The sequence below is a fragment of the Hippocampus guttulatus genome, chromosome 16 (genome assembly GCF_054856545.1).
Source record: "Hippocampus guttulatus isolate MCC_2025c chromosome 16, RoL_Hgut_1.0, whole genome shotgun sequence".
Taxonomy (NCBI): domain Eukaryota; kingdom Metazoa; phylum Chordata; class Actinopteri; order Syngnathiformes; family Syngnathidae; genus Hippocampus; species Hippocampus guttulatus.
This window is the reverse complement of record NC_141276.1, coordinates 7,338,406-7,359,807: the sequence shown is the minus strand read 5'-3', so window position 1 is coordinate 7,359,807 and position 21,402 is coordinate 7,338,406. Positions and strand designations below refer to the sequence as shown.

Below are 21,402 nucleotides of genomic sequence, written 5' to 3'. Positions count from 1 at the left end.
ACATTATCGCATCGCAATTTTTTTATTTTATTTTTATTTATTTATTTATTTTTGTTGGCTTATATGTCGATGCATGTACAATATTTACAGTACTGGATGTACCTGCAGAGAAGGGCAAGAAAGCATCCCTCGTGACAAAGTTACCCTCCTTATCCAGGAAGTGGGAAGGGTTGAATGTGTTTGGCGTCTCCCATTCACTCTTGTCGTAGAGGACAGAAGTAAGCAGAGGAACCACAACAGTGCCCTGTTTGTGAGAGGAAAGACCGAATGAGTTCAGTGTGCATACGGGCCACATCATGTTATTTCTTTTTTTAGACGAAAGAATATCAATGGCTGAAAGACAAACGCTATCTGCAGGATTTTCTGATTGACAGATTTCACCTTGACAAATAGTATTCTTAAAAAGGAAAAAAAAAGTATAGGTTACTGCATTGTCTGCCTGCATGTGTTGCTACAGTTTATTTTTGGGTTTATAATTACGGTAATATCAATGCTAGTTAGCCTGTCTATGGCATTTCTTATCATGTGTAAGCATTAACCTCATAGATTTTCTGAAGGCAAATTTGAGTTAAATATTCCAGCGCGACTGATCTTTTTTTTTTTTTTTTCGGCTAATACTGATATTTGGCAGAATAAAATTCTGACAAGTGAAATCAGCAAAAATTGATTGATTTTTGCGGATTTGAAAAGAGCCAATATTGTTCCCCGGAGGGCAACCATCACTTCCATGTGGCCCGCCATGAAAACAAGTTTGACACCCCACACAACAGGAAGTGACCTTTTTGATGAAGTAGCCCTGGAAGGTGATGTCCTGCGTGGTTTGGTGCAAAATGGCCATGGGGACGATGTTGCTGAATCTCTGAACCTCGTGGATGACGGCGTTGGTGTACGGAAGGTTCTTGCGGTCATCGACGTCAATCGGCCTGTTTCCGATCACCTTGTTCAGCTCCTCGTGCACGCGCTCTGGAAAAAAAAAATTAAAGAAGGCCACAAGCATTTACACTAAGAGTAAGATTTGCTTCATTCATCTTTTTTTTTGTCAAAAATTGGTTAGTAAAATGTATTTCTTTTTATATTCAATTATTTATTGTCAAGGTTAGAACAAAAAAAAACTGAAGTTAAAATAAGCAATATTTACTCATTTAAAATTGGTCATTAATTTTATTAAAGAATTGGGGAAAATGGAATGAAAATAAAAAATAAGAAATACAGTATAAATTAATAATAGTAGTAAGCTATATTATTATTATAATGTAAGAAAAATATCCATAAATTTTGACCACCTTATCTACAATTAACCTGATCCATTGTTCCATTTCCAAAAGAATTGAAAAGCCATGCAAGTGCAAATTGGAACCCAGAGCCCATTGACTGTGAGGCAAACTACTGCGCAGTGCTGCCCACGTGTCTACCTTGTATTTCTGGATATTTGGCCATGAGCAGCAAGCCCCACTGGAGTGTGGTGGAGGTGGTGTCAGTGCCCGCAGCAAACAGATTGCCCACGACGAAATTCATGTTTTCCTCCGTGAAGTGGCTTGACTCAACACCCTCTTCCTAATGGAAGTGGAAAAACATGTTTAATGCATAGACCAATCAACGTTCAGGGAGAGGGGGGTCCTCGCTTTGAAGGAGGCTACAAACGCCGTGCAATGAATTACATTGCTGGGCATGTTCACTTATCGCTGTACTTCATTATTCTCATTGGCCTTGGAAGTGTGTTTCAAAACAACTATTACCAAAGGTTTGTGACAGAGTGCTGTGCAAAGGAACGGGACTCAGTCATAAAGCGAGGACCCCCTCCCCCAAGACAGAGGTGCAACCTAACCTCTTCTTTTTGCTTGCGGACAAAAAAGCAGTCGACAAGCCCCGTGCACATTTCAGGGTTGAGCTTCTCCTTCCGTTGGCGGAGAAGCTCTCGCACGTCCTTCATGTTCTTGTCGCGGTTGCTCAGAAGCAATTTCCGGGTTTTGACCCAACAGAACAACCGTGGGAACATGTTGTAGAGCTGCAACACAAACAAAATGGAAAATTGTTACAGCAGCGATACCCAACAGGGATATAATGTCAGGATATAGATCCACTATGATCTGTAAATTGCACGTGTCAATGTAGACAATAGATTCATAATTTGTTAAAATTGCACTCATCAAGACCTTCAAAAAATAATAATTGTGAATATTTTCAGAATGTACTTGTGATTGCACCAAAATGGGAAAACAATTTAAATAATTGTTATGTATAGATTATTAGGCCACAACCATATTGCTCCTGAACTAAATTGCGTTTGACAGCGCTTCAGGGCAGGAGAAGACAAAATAATGCAAACATGCAGCTCACCCGTATCGGTAATGAACCAAAGATGCGAATGCTGTCATTGTTTCGTTTCACCATGGTCGTGAATTGAGGATCACTGTATTCAAATCGGTTCCCATACACGATGGAGCAGATGATGTTGGATGTCGCCCAACTCAACGGAGCAGTCGTATTGAACGGTTGCCCTGAAGGAAATGCTGGTTGACTTCCAAGTTGCTCTCATTTCAAAACCATTGACTTAGAAATATGCCTGCATGATTGTGCATGATCAAATATATAGATGAAAAAGTATTGGGTCTAAAATTGACCCTTGGAGCACACCACATTCAATTTCATGTGTTCTGGAGGAACATGTATCCACACCTACAAATAAACTTTGTAATTTTTTTTCTAAATTCTAATCTTTTAGTTAAAAATGATCAGTTGGATACAGGTTGACAATTATTTAAAATGTTGGGGTTTAAATGACTATCAGAAAATTCTCCGTTTTTTGTCTTGTGTACGGTTAAGTGAGGTGAAGTCTCCCTTATTTTGCTGACTTGTCAGTAGTGGTTTGGTCTTGCATAATTTATTCCAAGCCACTGAAGTGGAAAGTTCAACTGCATTGTATTTAATATACCCCATCAAATCGCTTGTAATCTGCTGACATGAAACATTGCCGTTAACCAGTTTATGAACAGAGCTCGATATAAAGCAATAAAACAACAAAGTAGAACAGAGGTCACCATAAAATTACCAGGCCACAATTGGACCTCTCACCTTCATGACTCTCAAAAATTGGAATGAGATGCTTGCACTCCTCTAAGACTTTGTCCTGCGTAAGTCTTTTGCCCATGCCAAAGTCTCGCAGAGTGTGGAGAGCAAAACGTCTTAGTTCTTTCCACGAATCCCCATTGGCAAAAATAATGCCTGTGTAAAACATAAATATATGTATATACTGTATATATATTTTTTTATACAGGTGAAAAAAGGTGGAGCAATTGTGACAAATATTTTATAAATATGGTATATTTTGGAATATCGATAAATAAATAAAATACGTTGAAAGGACTTGTCCTACCATGACCCCGACTGTTATCGTAAGCCATGGGTTGGATATAGCGCTCTCCAAACTCCACTGCATGGCCGACAAGAGCCTCTTTGACCGCCTTATATCCAGCCAGCACCACCACTTTTTGGGTGCCCATGTAGATGGAGAACACTGAACCGTAACGTTTTGCAAGCTACAAAAAGAAGAGGAAAAAGTTAGTTCAAAAGTACCTTAAGAGGAGACGACTGGGCAAGCAGGGAGTTGCACATTTACCTCAGACAGGCTTCTGTCGAGCCACTGGAGATCCAGTTGCAGCACATTGCCAAGCAGCGGCAAAGGCCACGGTCCCGGAGGCCCCCTTCTAGCATCCTTCGGTGATCTTAAGTGTCCGGAGGCGAAAACGAGGAATAGCAGCGCAGCTACGCAGGCCAGCACCGGTGTGGCGCTGGACGTAAGGAGGTGAGCCGAAGCCTCTTTCAAAATTGACATGCTGCCCTCAGGAGTGGACTCTGATGTTTGTGACGCTCTGACGGCTCTCTCGCTATCTTTACTTGGAGCACGGCCTCTCAGAGCTAAGCCACGCCCACTTTGGCTCGGAAGGCTAGCCTTTGCACAGTTGTGAACATTTACAGATGGAGAACGGACTTGGCAGGGTACAAAGACACTAACCATTTGGATTGAGTGGAATGAAAACATCAGAGGAATTGATAATAAAACTATATATTAATTATAGCGACACCATTGACAGTGACACCAACAATAACAAGAAGAACAACAATAAATGGGTCCCTAGCTAGATCCTAAATTGCAGTCATTGTTCAGTCAAGTTAGCAGGTGATAAAAGTTTAATCATAAAGGTGTTCCCTGCAAGGGCTCCAGATTAACTTTGTTTATTTTTAAACTGGCTTGCAAGGCAAATATTTAAATTTCCTCTTATTCGTATGTGTCTCTTGATAAAATAACAACAATAGCATGTTTGCTCGCATTTGCATAGAGCGTTATTTAATGCAAAAAGGAAGATGACGGTACATACAGATACAGTCAACAGAATGAGCTCCATACAGGTACAATGATATCACCATTCCCTTATTAAATATCATACAGTATATCTCACCACCAGCAGTGCGACCCCCCCCCCCCTACACTTTCCTTTTCCGCGCCCGACTAACATGCACTTTTGATTCAAGTCGGGCAAAGAAGCTGCGCTGTGTGCAAAATACAATTCAAGAAAAATCAAACATTGTGGAAAAAAAATTACACATTACACGTAGTAAATAATCTTTGTGGAATATCAAATTTTAGGAAAGCCCTGCAAAAGCGTCTCATGCTGCCAACATATCGGATCGATTGTTTTTTTGCTTGGTGAATACATTTCTATCATCTCTGCCTCACAATACACCGTGGATGGTATTGTATATCAACTATAAAGACAGAGAGATTACTACTGTTAATAATTCCTATTGATTAGGAATACATACATCTATTTCGAAGTGCAAGGAAGGCTTTGTAGGAATAGGCTCCGAATGCGGATTAAAAGAGGAACAAACAGCAGATTGATCATTCCCTGTTAGTGAAAAGGCATTTGATGTGGAAAAAGCAGCTTGAGATGGAAACACGAGCCATTTGCAGCTTGCCCAGAAGCACATCAACTCGCAAGAAACTTTCTCTATTGTAGCCTATAAGACATTGATTTAAGTGTTCTATACGTTACAGTATATATATATGATCTAATCCTCACACGCACACAAACTGTTGGATGTTTTTTTTTTATGTCACAGCCGTCACGTCTTAAGCACGCAGTGAGAAGTCTACAGTGGGACCTGTAAAGTGGAGGCTGGTTTGTTGCTCTAAAACAAAAATGTTGTCTCCAATTCTTCCCCCAAAATGTCTCAAGCTGTTTGTTGACACTCCCAAATGAAGTGCACTGTCAAAGTAACTAAATTACACGCTGTGTATTTCACCTAACTTTCCATCTATGAAAGTCAGCTAGCTAAAGCTAACACAGGGGTCGGCAACCCAAAATGTTGAAAGAGCCATATTGGTTTAAAAAAAAAAAAAAAACATGTCTGGAGCTGCAAAAAATTAAAAGCCTTATAATGTAGGCAACACATTCTGTATGTATCTATATGAGCTATATTAGCCTACTATCAACATGACTAAGTTGACTACAAATACACGAGCATTCATAATTAAATGCTTTTTTTCCCCCTGCAGTGCTTTTTTGATGGAAGATCTACTTTTCGATCAACCAACCTCCCGCGATCGACCCGTGACCGCACACGCACAGTATGCTCGTATATTATATTATGAACCATAGTGGCACTCTATGTTTAGTATTTGTACGGCTTTGCGGTTGCTTGCAAACCACCTAAGTTTTTTTTTCTTGGGGGCTGTGGGGGGGGGGGGGGGATTAAACAATTCAGTTATTTAAACACAGAAACAAGTTACAACCATGTTATGTGGTGCTGGAAGAGATTCACAGCATTTCCATTCATTTCAATGGAGAAAGAGGTAAATAATCTTAAATCAGGGTAAAACTGTACTCTTAACTGATATTTAATAACTGCATTGGTCATACTGTCCTAAACTGTCGGAGAAATCGCTAGAGACATCTCAGCGCACATGACCTCTTTTCCATCAGCTCATGGTGTCAATCATTCAGATGCTCACTGAGCTGAAGTCTCACAAGATCTGTCGACTTCCTTTTGAGAACTATTTTGTACCACTTTAGGCGCATTCCACTTTGGAGGTTCCACTGGACCAGACTGGACTTTCAAAATAAAATCTTGTTCTTCTTTTCCCATTGTCAAACCCAATCAACTCTTAAAATGCTCTGCCCTCTGACTTTTTCTTTTGTACCATGAACACATCACATAATTTAGCATCTAGCAACAGTTAGAGGCTTGAGACAAAGGCAACAAAAACAAACAAACCAAAACCCTCACTGGTTAGAATAAGGCTTTGAGGTGTGCAACAATCATGAACATATGAAACAGTGGTTCTTCTTTTTCTTCAAGTCCTTTGGAACATGAGCCTAAAATAAGGTTTTAAATAACACACACACACACACAAATCATATTGGACGCAACTCAGCAGCAATGCATGACATCATTGCCTTAGAACTTACTAAAAAGATAATAAAAAGGGGGCGTGGTGAGTCGCCAACCCTCTCCAAGTCTGTTACGCAACAGTGGTGCGACGCAATGAGTCCATCAAGACTGGTCACTCACTAACTCAGTTAAACGCAAACGGACGCGCACGCGCACTCACACGCACAGAAGGGGGACAGATGGATGTCGGACGGATGTCGGACGGTCGTCGGGACAGACGGGTCTTACTTCCTCCTGCCTTCATTGCAGTGTTGGAACTGAGCGAAGCTGAGAAAGACCTGCTCTAGTGAGATCTGGCTCACGCAGTAGTCCTCGATGCGGTACTTCTCTTTGGCTGTCTCCAAGGTGCCAAACACCTTTGCAAGGAAAACAGAGAGGGCGTGGGGTTGAAAAAAAACCCCTAAAACACACCCATTTGCGAAAATAGCGCTGTATGTGTAGTCAACCAAACCGTAACTTGCAAAACACACTAGCTAAATGCTAACATGATGCTAAACGCCAAGGAGGTGCTAACAAAATCGATATTGTGTTGTCATCGAACACAAATAGTGGAGCTACAGTCATAGACAGATAATATAATTATAATAATAATAATAACACTCGCAGGCACATTTTCTTCATCGGCTGAGAAAAACAACCTAATATTACTGCGGCTTTGTGAGGAGCTGTGTCCTCACGAATCTCGCACATTGAATTGAAACAAGGAATGTGGCAAAATTGTTGAATTCTTGACATTTGATTTAAGGATGTCATTACTTTGTATTTTGACACAGTACAATAAGTACACGCAAACACACACACACACGCACACACACACACACACACACACTCTGCATAAGAAACACCTCGCATTGGGTAATGCGTCCACTGGATGCCACCCGTTTCACCAAGTGCACATTTCACTGTTCACAATACCTGTGCCCAGGTTAGCGTCCTATCCGTCAAATGATAGTGGACCATGCCCTGGTGTTCATCCTTCATTTGACTTCCTGTAAGAGAAGATATATCACGGTCGAATCTGTGAAGTCATTGCATGTGAAATTAGGATGGAGTAAAGCCAAATTCTTATCATTGATGGTCAGACCTGGGAAGGTGCTTTCGATGAAGTCTTTAAAAAGCTTCAGGTCGCTGTCCTCCAATTCAGCCTCGACGTGCACTTTAGCCAGCAGCGTGTAGCCACTGCCGAATTTGCTCTTTAGGTGCTGCGGACTCCCGAGGCACTTGAACTGCCCGTTGACCATCACGGCCAGTCTGGTGCAGAGCGCCTCGCATTCCTCCATACTAGGGGGAGGAAGCAGGACACCTCTGTAGATTATTTGGAGTCCTTCCCTGAACAACCAGCGACTCCAGTTTTTTTTTTTTTTTTTACTCGGTCTAAAAAAACTTACTTAGCAAGAAAAGTATCAAATGTAGCCCTTCAGCACAAATGTTTTCCCACCCCTGGGTCGAGGATGAGTACACCCTCACCTATGCGAAGTGATGATGATGGCCTTGCCGGACTCCCGCGTGCGCGTCACAGCGTCCCACAGAAGCCTCCTGGCCACAGGATCCATCCCGGTGGAGGGCTCATCTAGGAAGATGACTGGAGGGCCACCGATAAGAGCCATGCCGGCGCTCAGCTTCCGCTTGTTGCCACCGCTGAGTGGCAAATGTTCACAAGTCAGATATCAGCCACTTGTACTTGTTCTTGTTCTTCTGAAAGTGACTTTAAATGTGGCCGAACAGGGCTTTGCGATTAATTGATTTGGTAGATTAATTTGAGTCCGTTCAGAACACGTTTCCGCAATTCCAAACGCGTCCTTGCTGACATAAAGCAGCTGCAAACAGAGAAGAGCCAGTTTACTAAATCCCAGTCATTCTTTATTTATTTTAATGCGTGGCAAGTGACAGATACCCGCTCAGAAACAACATGAGCGTAATCCTTTTCACATGGTTGTCCTCGGGACAAGAAAGAAGCCCCCCCCCCCCCCCCCCCCCCGAATGCAACCACAGGGTCAATCATGCAGAACGTTGCTAAAGACGTGTTGGCAAACTTGCAAAAGTAGTCACTTATTGACATGTTGGAAACTTTTGACCTCAGGTATGTGCTTCCAAGCCGCAATTGTTTTTGCAGAGGTTGCGGTGCCCAGGCATGTGCGCAGACAGAGCTTTTTTTTTTTTTGGTGCTCGAGCACCTGCCCTTTTGCCCTGGAAGAGAAAAGTGCCCTGACTGCTGGAGCCTCCTTTCGTTTACTGATTTATTTATTTTGTATAACCGAGCGCACTAACTTTTGATTTTTCCAAATTATAAGCCGTCATTTGGGTCTTTATTTTTTTTCTTTTGCGCTTTGTGTTACGAGGCAAAATTTGAGGTATGAGAAAGTTTCAGATACTCTTCCTTCGAATTATGTAATTGTCATGAGATTTATTTTAAAGACGCAAAGGAGAAAAAAAATCTACTAAAACCGAAAATAAGACTTTTGAGGACAAAAAAGTCTGGGACTTTATTTGAAGGCCGGATCGTCCTTTCCTCAGTCAAATATTGAATTGGATCGACAAACATTGACGGTTTGGCTCACCTGTAGCTGCGCACCAGTTTATCCGCATGCGGCTCCAACAGCAGAGACCTCAGCACGTTTTCCACGCAGCCCGACACATACTTCTCGGGTATTCCTCGGAGCCTGGCGTACATGCTCAAGGTTTCTCTGCCCGTCATATGGTCCAACACGGCGTCAAATTGAGGACAATATCCAATGCGCTGTTGCACCTGTGAAACAAGAGACAAATGCCTTAAGCGGCGGTGTGCATTGTCCCTTAAATGTATTTTATTATACAAGTGTGAAATTTAACGTGTAGCAATAAAATTGTCTCCAAATCTATCATCTCTTTCTATCTGGTTAGACAGTTCCACTGCTGATTCTAAAGCTAGCTCAGGTGCTACACATTTTTTGCTGTCTGTTTGTGACAAACAGATAAACAGTTTGTCAATCATCAGAGAGCTAGTTAAGGTATCTTCCTAACAAAGTTAAAAATTCGGAGCGAGTTAAAACACATCTATCAATCTGTCCATTTACCTAACTACTGTATTCATTAGCTTGCTGATGCTAAAGCTAGCAAAGGATATTGGGGGAAAAAAAAGATTCAAACTTAACAGTGTTGAGCCAATTTCTTCATGCAGTAGAAAAGAACATCCATCCAACAGATGAAAATTCACTTACTTACTCAATGATACAAAGTATTTGGTGCTGAACTGCGTCGTATGTATTGTTGAGCATAATGTGTTCCTCCACGAATGTATATTGCACAATATTTTAATATACACGATGAAAGACAAAATAATACACATAATATAGTGTCCCTTCGCCAGTCACAGTGAATAGGGACAGGGAGTTATCAAAGCCCCCTCTCTATAATTACCTAAAGATGCCACAGGATGACGGTGAAGCATTACTTTTGTCTAAACGAAGCTCCTCAACCCACTCAACAGTTTTTCGGCACCAAAATGCCACAAGATGGTGACAACACACTAACTTTGTCTAGGCAAAGCTCCTCAGCTCACATCAACATAGTTCCTTGGAACCAAGACACCACAAAACGACACTTTACTTTTAATAATTTAGCCTGAGCACAAACTCAGCCAATAGGTTTTCAGCAAATAATGGACGATAGTTTCCCCAAACCCCTCCCGAGACAATTCTTCAACAGGTGAATGTGCGAATGCCAAAGCACAAATCTGTGCCGGTTGACCGCAACCCAGCTTTGCCATGGCCATCCACCTGACAGCAAATACCTTCTTTATGTCTCTCAAGATGCTGTATCCGTCAATGTAGGCGTCCCCAGAGGTCACGCTCTCGTCGCCGGTCAACATCTTGAAGGTGGTGGTCTTCCCGGCGCCGTTGAAGCCCAGCAAGCCAAAACACTCTCCTTTACCCACGGCCAAAGACAGGCGGTCCACAGCAAGAAGAGGCTGTCCGCTGCTGTAAACCTGAAGAGGAAGACAGAAAAATACATAAACAGAATTGGAACGGTAAGGTCAATCAATCCCTCTCTCTTCATCATTTCTTTATGCATGTTAACGTGAAGCCTAAATATTGCACATGGTCATGTTTGGTAACTCTCTTGTATTGTACATACAAAAAAAAATGTGGTGAGTGAAAATGCGTAGGGCCTTGTGACTCTAGGAAAACACTCGCCACATGTACTGTATGTCAAAGATATTATTTTCCAATTCAAACACACAAGGCCCGACGGCCGGTGTTGCACACCTTGCTGAGCTCGTGCAGAATAAGGGGGCTGCCGACCATGGACTCCACCATTGGCTGGCACTCAAGCACCCGCTTCCTCTCATCTGCAACGTCTCTGTCCTCTGGAAGCAGTGCTGTATCTCCTATCAAGGAGAACTGAGACACAAAAGAGGATAAGAGTGAACCCTCACCATTTCATAAATCTCCACAGGCATTTTACTAGGAATGAAGACAAGTCTCAAATCTTCAAAGGGGCATCAACCCCTTGCACATTTGTGCCATTTCGGGCTGTGTCGCGAAGTCCATCACCTAATAGAAAAGTGCTTTGAATGTCCCTCCCCCGCCCCCACGATTGCTACCTGCTTTCGCCTCCTGCACAGGGAGGAGAGGAATCGGCGGAAAGAGCGGACACACTGCAGCTCGATGACAAACAGCAGAACGATGAAGACGACGCCTTGCATCGAAAAAGCCACCAGGAAGCGTCCCACGCCAGGCTCGGACATGGAGAAGTAGTTGCGTTGGTACTTGAGATCTGACGGATGGAGAATATGTTCAACCATCAGTTCATGAACTTCAGCTGAAGCGTGCTTGGGGTCTGCAGCAGGGCAACGATCCAAAAGACACCAGCAACTCAACCTCTGAATCACGTAAAACAAATTGTTGTAGCGTGACCACAAAAGGCCATTCATGCTCGAAAAGCCTCCAGTATTGTTGAATTAAAGTAATTCTGGAAGGAAGTGTGGGCCAAAATATAAAATGTGAACAATTCTGTGCCGCTTATAGAAAACGGTTGATTGCAGAGAAAGCGCAATGACGTTCATCTTGTGGGTTTTTTTGGTAATGTAGAAAAAAAAAGGATTGAACAACTTACTTAAGTACTTGCAGATGGCCTGAGTGACTGGGCTGGACGTGCAAAATGAGATTAATTCGTAGTTCTGATAGAACTGAGAGAAGGACATTCCCAGACAATAATTTGGGAAGATCAGGAACACCTTGTCTAGTAAATGGGACAGGCTCTGCAGGTTCAACTCTGGGGAAAAACAAAATTACGTTCTGCTCATTACACCACATAATAATAATAAATACATGTAAATGACACTCAGCATGATTTTAAAGCAATAACGTATGTAATTTGCCTTTATGATTGTATTGTATTGGATCTTCCCAAACTGTCCTCTCGCTCACCTGGGATGGTCATGATGGTGACGGCCAGGAAGGTGGCGGTGCCGGAGATCATGTTGAAGATGGTGAGGCGGGTGTAAGCGGTGGCGGCGGAGGCGAAGAGGAAGCTGAGGAGGTACATGAGCGGCACCACGGCCCAGCCGTACAGCAGCAGCATCAGCAGCACGTCCACCAGGTGGTTGTCCAACACAAAGGCGTCCACGCTGAAGGCCTGGAACACCGCCTGCCAGAGAAATTACGGTGACATAACAGTAAAGTATTCGTCAAGAGTGAGCCGCGAATATGTGGGGGGGAGGATTTCTTCAAAAGCCCATGACTGACCAACATGAGGAGGCACGGCAACAGGAAGTTGACCAGGTCCCAGAGTAGCGCCGAGAACCAGAAATTGGACAGGTAGACGCCGCTGACCTTCTGCACGTGCTTGGCCTTGATGGCCGATTCGGTGACGAGCAGCAGTGCAAAGGTGCTGGACAGAGACGCCATCCCGTACATGAGGTTGATGGCGATGATGAAGCCCGTCTTTCCCCTACGGAAAGAGAGAGAGCGATCATTAGCGAGAAGGAAGGAAACTGATCATTCGCGTTCATTTCAGTTTTGTCTTATTGGACAAAGTATCAACACCACAACTAATTTGCATACACTGCGAGTTGACCCTGGGCAGCTTCAGACAGGTTGCGCGGCATCGGGTAGTTCCCCGCGTGGATGGAAGCGTTGGGCCCGGCGAGGAGTCTGAACAGAGCGTTGTCCACCATCATGAGAGCCGTGGCGGGCGTGTGGTAGCCTTCGTTGTTGAAGTACGCCGTCGCCTCGGCAAAGTGTTTGCTGCTGCCGCGGAAAGCGGCTCCCACCACGCAGAGCTCGTTAAAGCTGCCGCCTTCTTCCTCTGCCTGGGTCAGGATGTAGTGGGTAAAGTCTGAGAGGAGAGAGGAGGCGGAAACTGTCAGCAGGGTTGGGAAAGTTACTGCCATGAACCAGTGCAAGTTAAATTGATTAACACTTCATCATCATGTCTGATTGGTTGTTTTCCCTCGGGCGCGATGTTCACGATTTTTTTTTTGTTCTTAAACTTTTTATTGAATTTTTTAAACAGTTAGAAAAAGGAAAAACATGGTCACGTGTTTAAATACATAGACCATCATCAGTTCCGGGCATCAAAATAGAACGTACATCACATCAACATCCCAGTGAAACGGGTTACAAATCCTGCACTTCCGCATATGTAATGACCTGAACACTGTGCCATATGAGAAGAAAAATAATGAAATAAAATAAAATAATAATATAATTTAAAAAATAATAAACAAAAATTCACGATTTTAATTGAAGTACCCAGTAAGTTGGCTCATTTGTCTCTATTTTAGCATAAACCTGACCTCAATGACCCCAAAAAATATATATAAAAATTAGATAGCTTATTAGAACAGAGATTAATTCATTGCTTGTATTTGTTAAAAAATAAAAAGTACTTGGGAAGAGGACCCTGAAAAAAATAATTAAATGTTAAATCGCATTTACAATATTGAATAAAAAAAACAAAACTTTTTTTTTTGAGGTTCTTCCACCCTATTCTCACGACTCAGTTCAGGTAAGAACCCGTGATGCCGTTTTCACAAAGCTTACCAGTGATGTTGACGAGCTGGCCGTGCTGCTCGAGGAGCTGTGAGCTGTAAACGGTGGCCAGGTCGGCGGCCAAGGCCCCCGCCCCTGTCTGCAGGGCGACGGGAACCCTGGTGGGGCCGTAACGACGCAGCTCCAGTCCCAGTTGAGGAGCGTTCTTGTGGTTGGGAAGTGTGCGCGCCACCATTAACGCCACCACGATGAACACCAAGGGGATGAGAAACTGGGCCACCATCACTTTCCAGTTTCTCCAGCTGTACAATGCCCTCTTCAGGAACATGGCGTAAAACTGCTGCAGGTAAAGTCTTGCCTGATTGGAGGGCGGCAAGGGGGTAAGCTTTCATTGACAACTCTCCACTGAAGTGCTTTAACTTTATGTCATCTCACCCCCGTGTTCAGTTTGATGTTGGAACAATCCTCGGAGATGAGAGTGCCGCTGTCGGTAAAATCGGTCACGTCGGTCATGCCGCTGATGCTGCTGGTGTCGTCCGTCGTCCAGTCGTGCGAGCGTCTTTCATGCTGGTACTGCAGGGCGGGCAGTTGGATTGCCTGGATGTCCAAACTGGAATCCACCAATTTACCCACTCTGAAGACATAAGGCAGAAGCTGTTGGTTCAACTCTTGTTGGATATTGATGTTGATAACTGAGGTGGTCTGGTGGTCCAGTGGTTAGCGCGTCCACCTCACAGTGCAGAGGTACTGGGTTCAATTCCAACTCCGGCCTCCCTGTGTGGAGTTTGCATGTTCTCCCTGTGCCTGCGTGGGTTTTCTCCAGGTACTCCGGTTTCCTTCCACATTCCAAAAACATGCACGGCAGGCTGATTGAACACTCTAAATTGTCCCTAGGTGTGAATGTGAGCGCGGATGGTTGTTCGTCTGTATGTGCCGTGCAATTGGCTGGCAATCGGTTCAGGGTGTCCCCCGCCTACTGCCTGAAGACAGCTGGGATAGCCTCCAGCACCCCCCTTGTGAGGATAAGCGGATCGCAAAATGGATGGATGGATGTCGATAACTGATTGTGATGGGATTGGCTTAATGACCCATGGTCATTTTTCAAGCAATTGGCAACAATGAGAGGGTAGATAGATTGCAAGACAGACGTAATCATTTTGGACTTAAAATGATAAGCTGTCTTGAGACAGTGCGTGGGTGTGTATGTGTGTGTGTATACACACAAAACCCAGCTAACAAGGGCATGTGCAGGATAAGGCCACAATAACAAACTGACCATTCCTGTTCCTATTATTTCCTCCCTCAAAGAGCAAAACAGATGGTCACGTTTGACATTGGGCATGTCAACAAGGGTGGACAGCCACTGATGGTTTCCCAGCTGGACTTGCGGATAATAAGGCCAGGGCGGGGAAAAAATTCGCAGCAGCACCAATTATAATGTGACGTGGCGCGAGCCGAAGCGGCGTGCAACGTTAGCCCACCGCAGAGGGGACACTGTAAATCGTTGCCATAGATACACGCGGACACTAAGTGGGAGGCAGAACTAAGCCGTGTGAAGCAAAATGCAGAGGAAAATTATGACAAGCGGAAAATTTCCTCGGATATCTGCCGTTTTGTCATTTTTATCTAGATGATTGTTTTGTTTTGTTTTTGCAGTCATACCAAATTGTCCTTGTTTTTGCTCTAGTACAGCAGGTTTTAATTATAATATGTCATTTAATAAAATATTTTGTAATATTTATGAATTAAAGGTTAAAGGCAGCAACAGGTAGATTTTTTAAAAATATAATCATTTCATATAATAATAATATAATGAATAAATTAATCTTCAGGTCATAATTTTTTTTACAAATTCATATTATTGTGGAAAAAGCCTTGAAATTGTTTTTTTTTTTTTAAACATTAGCAGGGATGGAACATTGTGATTTCCTAGGAACGCTGCAGAAGTCATCATTTGAAAATATGAACACTGGCAGACGTTTATGGAAATAGTGTTGCATGTTAGAATGTATCCGTTTGCTAATTATGGTGAGAAATGATGAACATGATCAGTGTCTTCACATTCGGCAATTTGAGCAAATTTGCTATTGTAGCTCTTCAGATTACCCAAAAGGGGCTCTTAGTTTCGAAAAGGATTCTGAGCCCCTGCTACTGGCAATTCAAAAACATTTTTTCACTCAAATTCCGACCTGAGAAACACCTCCTCCATTGTGGTGACAGATGCTCCGTAGCTGGCGATGCCCAACTCCTCTCTGTTCATTTCCAGCTCGGCAAACAGCAGCTCAAACCTGAGAGGAGGAGAAAAAAAAAAGAGGAAAGACTATATGAGATTCTTGTTTGAAATTCAGATATCCAAACAGGATCCGCATGACCAACCTGCTGGTGCTTTCCTTCGGGAGGATGTAAGACAGCTCGGCCCCCGCGCTGCTCTCCAATGTGGCGTTCGGAACGTACAGGTGAACGAGGCGGGTGATCTCGGACACGTTGCAGAGGGCCTCTTTTACGATCACCATGTGGTAGCCAGCACCTGGGGAGCGCAGGAGTTGAATTAAATTCATGCATTTTCTAAAGGGCTTGTCCTCAGAAGGTTGGCGGCTGAGCTGGAGCATAAGCATCGTCATTCATTATGGAAATTTCAAGATGAGCTTACAACCGTCCAATTAAAAAAAAAAAAAAAAGCAAGCATTGACTGTAGTTTTAGGCTGTAATATTGCCAATCACCACCAGATGGCAAACATGTGTTAATTGCACTTAAACTGGGTCTTACGCTGCCCTATACTACAATGAGAGAGAGTAGGACTAATATTTATGAGTGAGTTGATTTGGACTACATTGTTGGTACAGCTCAGTGATGTCAATTAATTATTGTCTGATGCCGAGGTACAAAAATCTGAAGGCACGCATCCTTTCGTGCTCACCGTATTTGTTCTTGAGGAAAAGTGGCGAGCCGCAGCACTGCAGCTCCCCCCCGGCCATGATGGCGATGCGGTCGCCGAGTAGGTCGGCCTCGTCCATGAAGTGCGTGGTGAGGAGGATGGTGCGCCCGCTCTTCTCGCCCTGCAGAAGATCCCACGTGGCGCGTCGGGCCGACGGGTCCATACCAGATGTGGGCTCGTCCAACATGACCACCTGGCTCGCCAAACGTGGAATTCAAATTCAACGAATGGATGGAAAACAAACACGTGAGAGATTGCTAACCTTGGAGTCGCCAATAAGGGCGATGCCAATGGAGAGTTTTCTCTTCATGCCGCCTGACAGCGTCTTGGAGCGAGCGTGTCGCTTGTCTTCAAGGTGGAGGATGAAGATTATTCTGTCCACCTCCTCTGGAGTCTTTTCTTTGGAGAAGCCTTTCAGCTGAATGACACGGCACATTCATCGCATCCTTTCTGAACAAGCATTCACAAACTGTTTGCACTTTGTTGGTTTTAGTGAGGCGTCTGTATCGTCAATACCAAAACGTGACGAGCAAAATTGTGAAAATGAGGCAATATTTGATATTAATATTAAACAAATGCTAACTGTCAAGGCACATTAATTTTAACCAATTGTCAAAAATATCAATATCTCAAAAAATAGAATTAATACAAAGAAAGAGATTCAATCAGCAGCCTGCATTACCCAGAAACCATTACATTACCTTTGGCATATGGAAAAAAAAGTTATTTGTTGGCCAATGTAACTGTTATTGGGCAGTGGTAAAGTCAACCCTCATCAAAGAACCGCAAATAATCCAGAAACGGTTATACCCTACTACCACATGTATCAAAAATGTTATAGGAATGAAAAAGTTTCTTATTTCAAATAAAATTCGCAATGTGAAAAAAAAAATCTAATTTAAAAAAAAAAGAAGCAATTTTATGAGAATATAGCGTATGAGTGTGAGTACCTGCGCATAGAAAAGCAGATGCTCCGTCACGGTCAGATTATCGAATAAAACATCATGCTGGGGACAGAGTCCGAGACTGCGTCGAATCAGAGCCATATCCTGACAGATGTCGTATCCGTTGATGTAGGCCCTCCCGCTGGTTGGGGGGAACAGACCTGTGAAGACAAAGGACGCAGAGTAGGGCTGTAACGGGTCCTCGAGGGTTTCATTTTTTTTTTTACCATGTGTTGGTAATTTCTAGCTCTGTTTCAGAAAAAAAGCAAATCTGCCTGTTGCAGACCACTTAATCCATAAATATATTATTATTATTATATTATTATGAAAACCTGATGTGCAGGAGAAAAAAAAAATCAAGAAACACTTTGTTAAGAAATGTAATTTAACTACTGAATAAAGTCATTCATGTAACCTGTGTGCATGATGGTGTAACATGCTATATGCATGGCATTCGTGCTTTACGATCTTCTCTGTTATAAGCGCTTGGCCATCATCTTGTCGCAGCTATACACATTTACAGAGACGCTCCACCCACGTAGCGGGGCTGTGGTGGGTGGAGCGCAATATTTTATACAGAGAGAGAGAGAGAGAGAAAAGAGTAAAACTCTAGCGAGATCATCTTGCGGCAGTGCATATGTTTAGGAAATGTAACATGTTCTAAGCGGTCACCTGTCAACATGGACAGCGTGGTGGTCTTGCCGGCACCATTGTGTCCTAACAACACCGTGATCTGCCCTTCAAACATGTTCAGCGTGAGATCCCGCACGGCCTTGCGCGTTTTGTTGCCCACTTTGAACTCCTGCCGTGGAATGAGAACAAATTCTAGACAAACTGATATTTCACCCTCTTAAAAAAAAAAAAAAAAAAAAAAAAATCTGAATTGTTGTGTACTGTTCTTGCCTTGGCAAGGTGCTTTATCTTAACCCCAGAGACAACTCCGTTTGGCTCCTCCTCGATAAACTCTCCTTTCAGAGCCTTTTCGGCATCTTCCTCTTCCTCCTTCTCGTTCACCAGAGCCATGCGAGGGCTGCTGCACCAATAGGATGGCTGCACATGAAAAAAATGACTTAGTCGTCAGGTGGCGGCAATTTAAAAATAATGAACAAACTCATTAGCTTAAATCTCATCCTTTATGGATGAAGCAAAGTCATTTGCGATGTCAAGCTATCACAATATCACTCCCATACCTTGGGACGAGATGGGATTTAATTGCAAAGGATTATTTATGTGCATATATGTCTTTTTTTTAACCATCCATTATTGTACTGATTACTGCAGAGTGTTCAGACTTTAATCAAATGTGACAATGAGGAGTGGGCGATATGGACTCAAGATTATATCATAATTGTGTCGGAAATTTTGCAATTATAGTTTGAATAGAATCCAATTTTACAGTGACTGCAGCACTGATGAATCTAAAGTACCTAAAATCTACCTAATCTATGCTTGCCCAAATGAAATATGGATTTAGGTTTTCTTGAGTGGAAGAAGAGAAAGGCATATTTTTTTTCATTTTGGAAAAACGAATTTTTCAAGCACGTCCGGTTCGCAGTCAGGAGTCCCAGGTTCAAATCTGCGTTGGAACATCTCTTTGTGTGACGTTTGCGTGGATATTCCAGCTTCCTTTTACATTTCAAAACAATGCATGATTTTGGCCTGTCTAATTGTTGTTTCGCTTCTCACCCCTCTTATTTATTTTTATTTTGGGGTGACTCTGAGAGCTAAAAATTAGGTTATAGAGTCTTCTATAAGTGCTCCGGAACTCTGGAATGCCCGACCCACAGACACCTGTGTGTGTGTGTGTGTGCATGTGCGTGTGTGCATACCAGTACGAAGAAGTACGAAGGCAGCGGCACGCCATACTCTCCGGGAAAAACTGCCTCGACATACCAGGCCACAAGGCCGTAGAGTACGGCGTCAAACAGCAGCAAGCCCATCACCTGGGCCAGCGAGAAATCGTCGTCCACGGTCACAGAATCAAACAAGTTACACCACTGGATGCCCGTGCCTGCGTAGGAAAGGAAAAAAAATAGATATGGCATAAATAATGAGTAAATATGGAAATAGTAGAAAAAAATTATATGGCCTGGAGCTCTGTAACAGTTTTGGGATTATCATTATGATTAGTTTAATTTTTTTTTTTATTCTGTTAGTTTGAATTAGACCATGATATTCATTTTTAGAATTATTTATCTCACTAAATGATAGATAAAGTTAATTCATTCTAATTTACTGAATTCAAATAAAATTCAAACTGGAATGAACTACTATTCTATTAATAAACACCTTCACATATACACGAGGGCCACATATTGGTTTTGAAAATCAAATGTGGCCTTTTCAGCACAAAATTTGAGAGCCTCACCTTTGCCTTCAAACATCCCGAGTAGCTGCGCTCCCATGGCCATGGCCACGTTGGAGATAAGGCAGGCCGACACTTTCTGGGCATGGCTGAGTAGGTCGTAGCGTGGCGACAGGAACAAATAAGGCAGATAGCTCAGGAAATATGTGAAGCCGCCTGCCGCCGCTGCCACGTTGGCTGAGGAGGTAAAATGAAAAAGAAAAAAAAAAAGACAGTGAATAAGGATGCTAAATATCTGTCTGACAATGAAAAATGTGCAAAGACATTTTTCAATTGTTGTCATGGTTACCAAAGAAAATGAATATGCTTATCGGGGGAAGAAAAGACGGAATAGGGCTTTCGGTCCGAAATACATTTGTGGGATCATTGTGTAATGAAAAAATTATAAAAGACAGCGATGTCTTTTTTTTTTTTTTCCATTGGACGATTATGATTGGTATGAGTGATAAGAGAAAATGGAAAAAAAGGAAAAAAATCGAAAGGTTTTGGTCATGCCCCTGAATTTTTTAAAAATAAATTAACTGCAAGAGGACAACGTGCATCCAATCACCTAAGTACGTGTGCGATTGTGTGTGGACAACAATAGGGTGGACATTTTCTGAGCTCATGGTTGATCTTCGCTAAGCGACGTTATTCAGTAAGAAAGCCGACTGTGTACTGTTGAACCAATACATTTGGAATATTCTGAAAGTAACATTTCAGCCACGACACACCGAAAAGATGAAAATGACAAAACTGCAAGAAGTCTGAATGCAAGACAATTACTTGCAGAGCAGAATGAAAGAGCAAGTGCTTCTATTTGCGATGAAAAGAAACTCTCAAAAGAGCTCCCGTGGCTCTGACATTTGGAGTGTGCATGCAAAGTGCGCTGCGAGTCGACATCGCGCCGAGGCAGCTGCTCGCGCAAAACACTGCCAGCAGACAACACCTGCAAGAGCGCAAGACTGAAAACCCTCCTACGTCTAATTACAACAGTTGTTATCGAGCATTTTAATTAGCTTTGCAAGCGGGACATCAAACGTGTATTCGGGGGATTGCTATGATATATATTGCATTCACTTGCTTTATTGCCCTCCAGCCACATTGCAACATTCACAAGCAATTTCTGGAGAAAATAAAGGTTTTTATTTCTTATGGTATTCCGCGGCTTGTTTTAACAGTGGGCACTTATTGCTTCTGCTTTCCATGCGCTGATGGTTTTATTAAAATTGTGGTGAGCAACATTATTTGAGTATTTACCAATACCAAGTATCAATACTTGATAATGCCATTACAGCTTACAATTGTGATGAAAAATGTTAACAATCTCATCACACATTCCGCTTAAACATCGCTAGTAAGTCAGCATTTCAGTTCTAAACTGAAACTATGGCGTGACAACTCAAGTCATACATTTTCACACCACACACTTAATTCTCTTTAGTCTGGACTTGCATGACTCCTTCTTGAGCTCATTTTTCAGGCTGGTAATGTGGTATCGGTGTCATAGTGTTGGAGTATTTTGTAATATTGTAATTTCAGGAGAAGAAAATTCTAATTTAAAAATTATTAAATTAATAATAACAGTAGGAGTATATTCACACACACAAAAAAAAATCATAAATTGACACAAGCTAATCACAGGAGTCAACTATTTACGCTCACATTTCCATGCAGTGAATTATTGACCATTTAAGAGTCTTCATTGAAGCAAACGTCCATGATTTTAGAACACAGAAGAAATTGGAGCA

At 42.7% G+C, this 21,402-nt stretch overlaps 1 protein-coding gene across 4 annotated transcripts in view; it reads right to left on the bottom strand.

Moving 5' to 3' along the window:
- abca3b (ATP-binding cassette, sub-family A (ABC1), member 3b) overlaps positions 1-21,402 on the bottom strand; it is a 32,109-nt gene that overhangs the window by 409 nt on the left and 10,298 nt on the right. For 2 of the 4 annotated variants that reach the window (XM_086133481.1, XM_086133480.1), the window contains 23 exons: positions 19,676-19,849; positions 19,137-19,318; positions 18,211-18,357; positions 17,980-18,109; positions 17,314-17,468; positions 16,626-16,781; positions 16,346-16,556; positions 15,804-15,954; positions 15,617-15,715; positions 13,863-14,061; positions 13,479-13,785; positions 12,498-12,771; positions 12,180-12,384; positions 11,862-12,081; positions 11,548-11,706; positions 11,036-11,208; positions 10,698-10,832; positions 10,223-10,417; positions 9,012-9,199; positions 7,921-8,091; positions 7,538-7,734; positions 7,369-7,442; positions 4,319-6,809 (listed from right to left, as the gene is read on the bottom strand). In XM_086133481.1, the coding sequence (XP_085989607.1) occupies positions 6,678-6,809; positions 7,369-7,442; positions 7,538-7,734; positions 7,921-8,091; positions 9,012-9,199; positions 10,223-10,417; positions 10,698-10,832; positions 11,036-11,208; positions 11,548-11,706; positions 11,862-12,081; positions 12,180-12,384; positions 12,498-12,771; positions 13,479-13,785; positions 13,863-14,061; positions 15,617-15,715; positions 15,804-15,954; positions 16,346-16,556; positions 16,626-16,781; positions 17,314-17,468; positions 17,980-18,109; positions 18,211-18,357; positions 19,137-19,318; positions 19,676-19,849 (4,034 nt within the window). In that variant the 3' untranslated portion in view covers positions 4,319-6,677. Of the gene's footprint in view, positions 1-102; positions 245-778; positions 964-1,412; positions 1,555-1,825; positions 2,006-2,337; positions 2,499-3,072; positions 3,223-3,373; positions 3,537-3,616; positions 3,884-4,318; positions 6,810-7,368; positions 7,443-7,537; positions 7,735-7,920; positions 8,092-9,011; positions 9,200-10,222; positions 10,418-10,697; positions 10,833-11,035; positions 11,209-11,547; positions 11,707-11,861; positions 12,082-12,179; positions 12,385-12,497; positions 12,772-13,478; positions 13,786-13,862; positions 14,062-15,616; positions 15,716-15,803; positions 15,955-16,345; positions 16,557-16,625; positions 16,782-17,313; positions 17,469-17,979; positions 18,110-18,210; positions 18,358-19,136; positions 19,319-19,675; positions 19,850-21,402 lie in introns of those variants that run through there. The other 2 variants (XM_086133483.1, XM_086133482.1) reach the window with 2 other exon arrangements.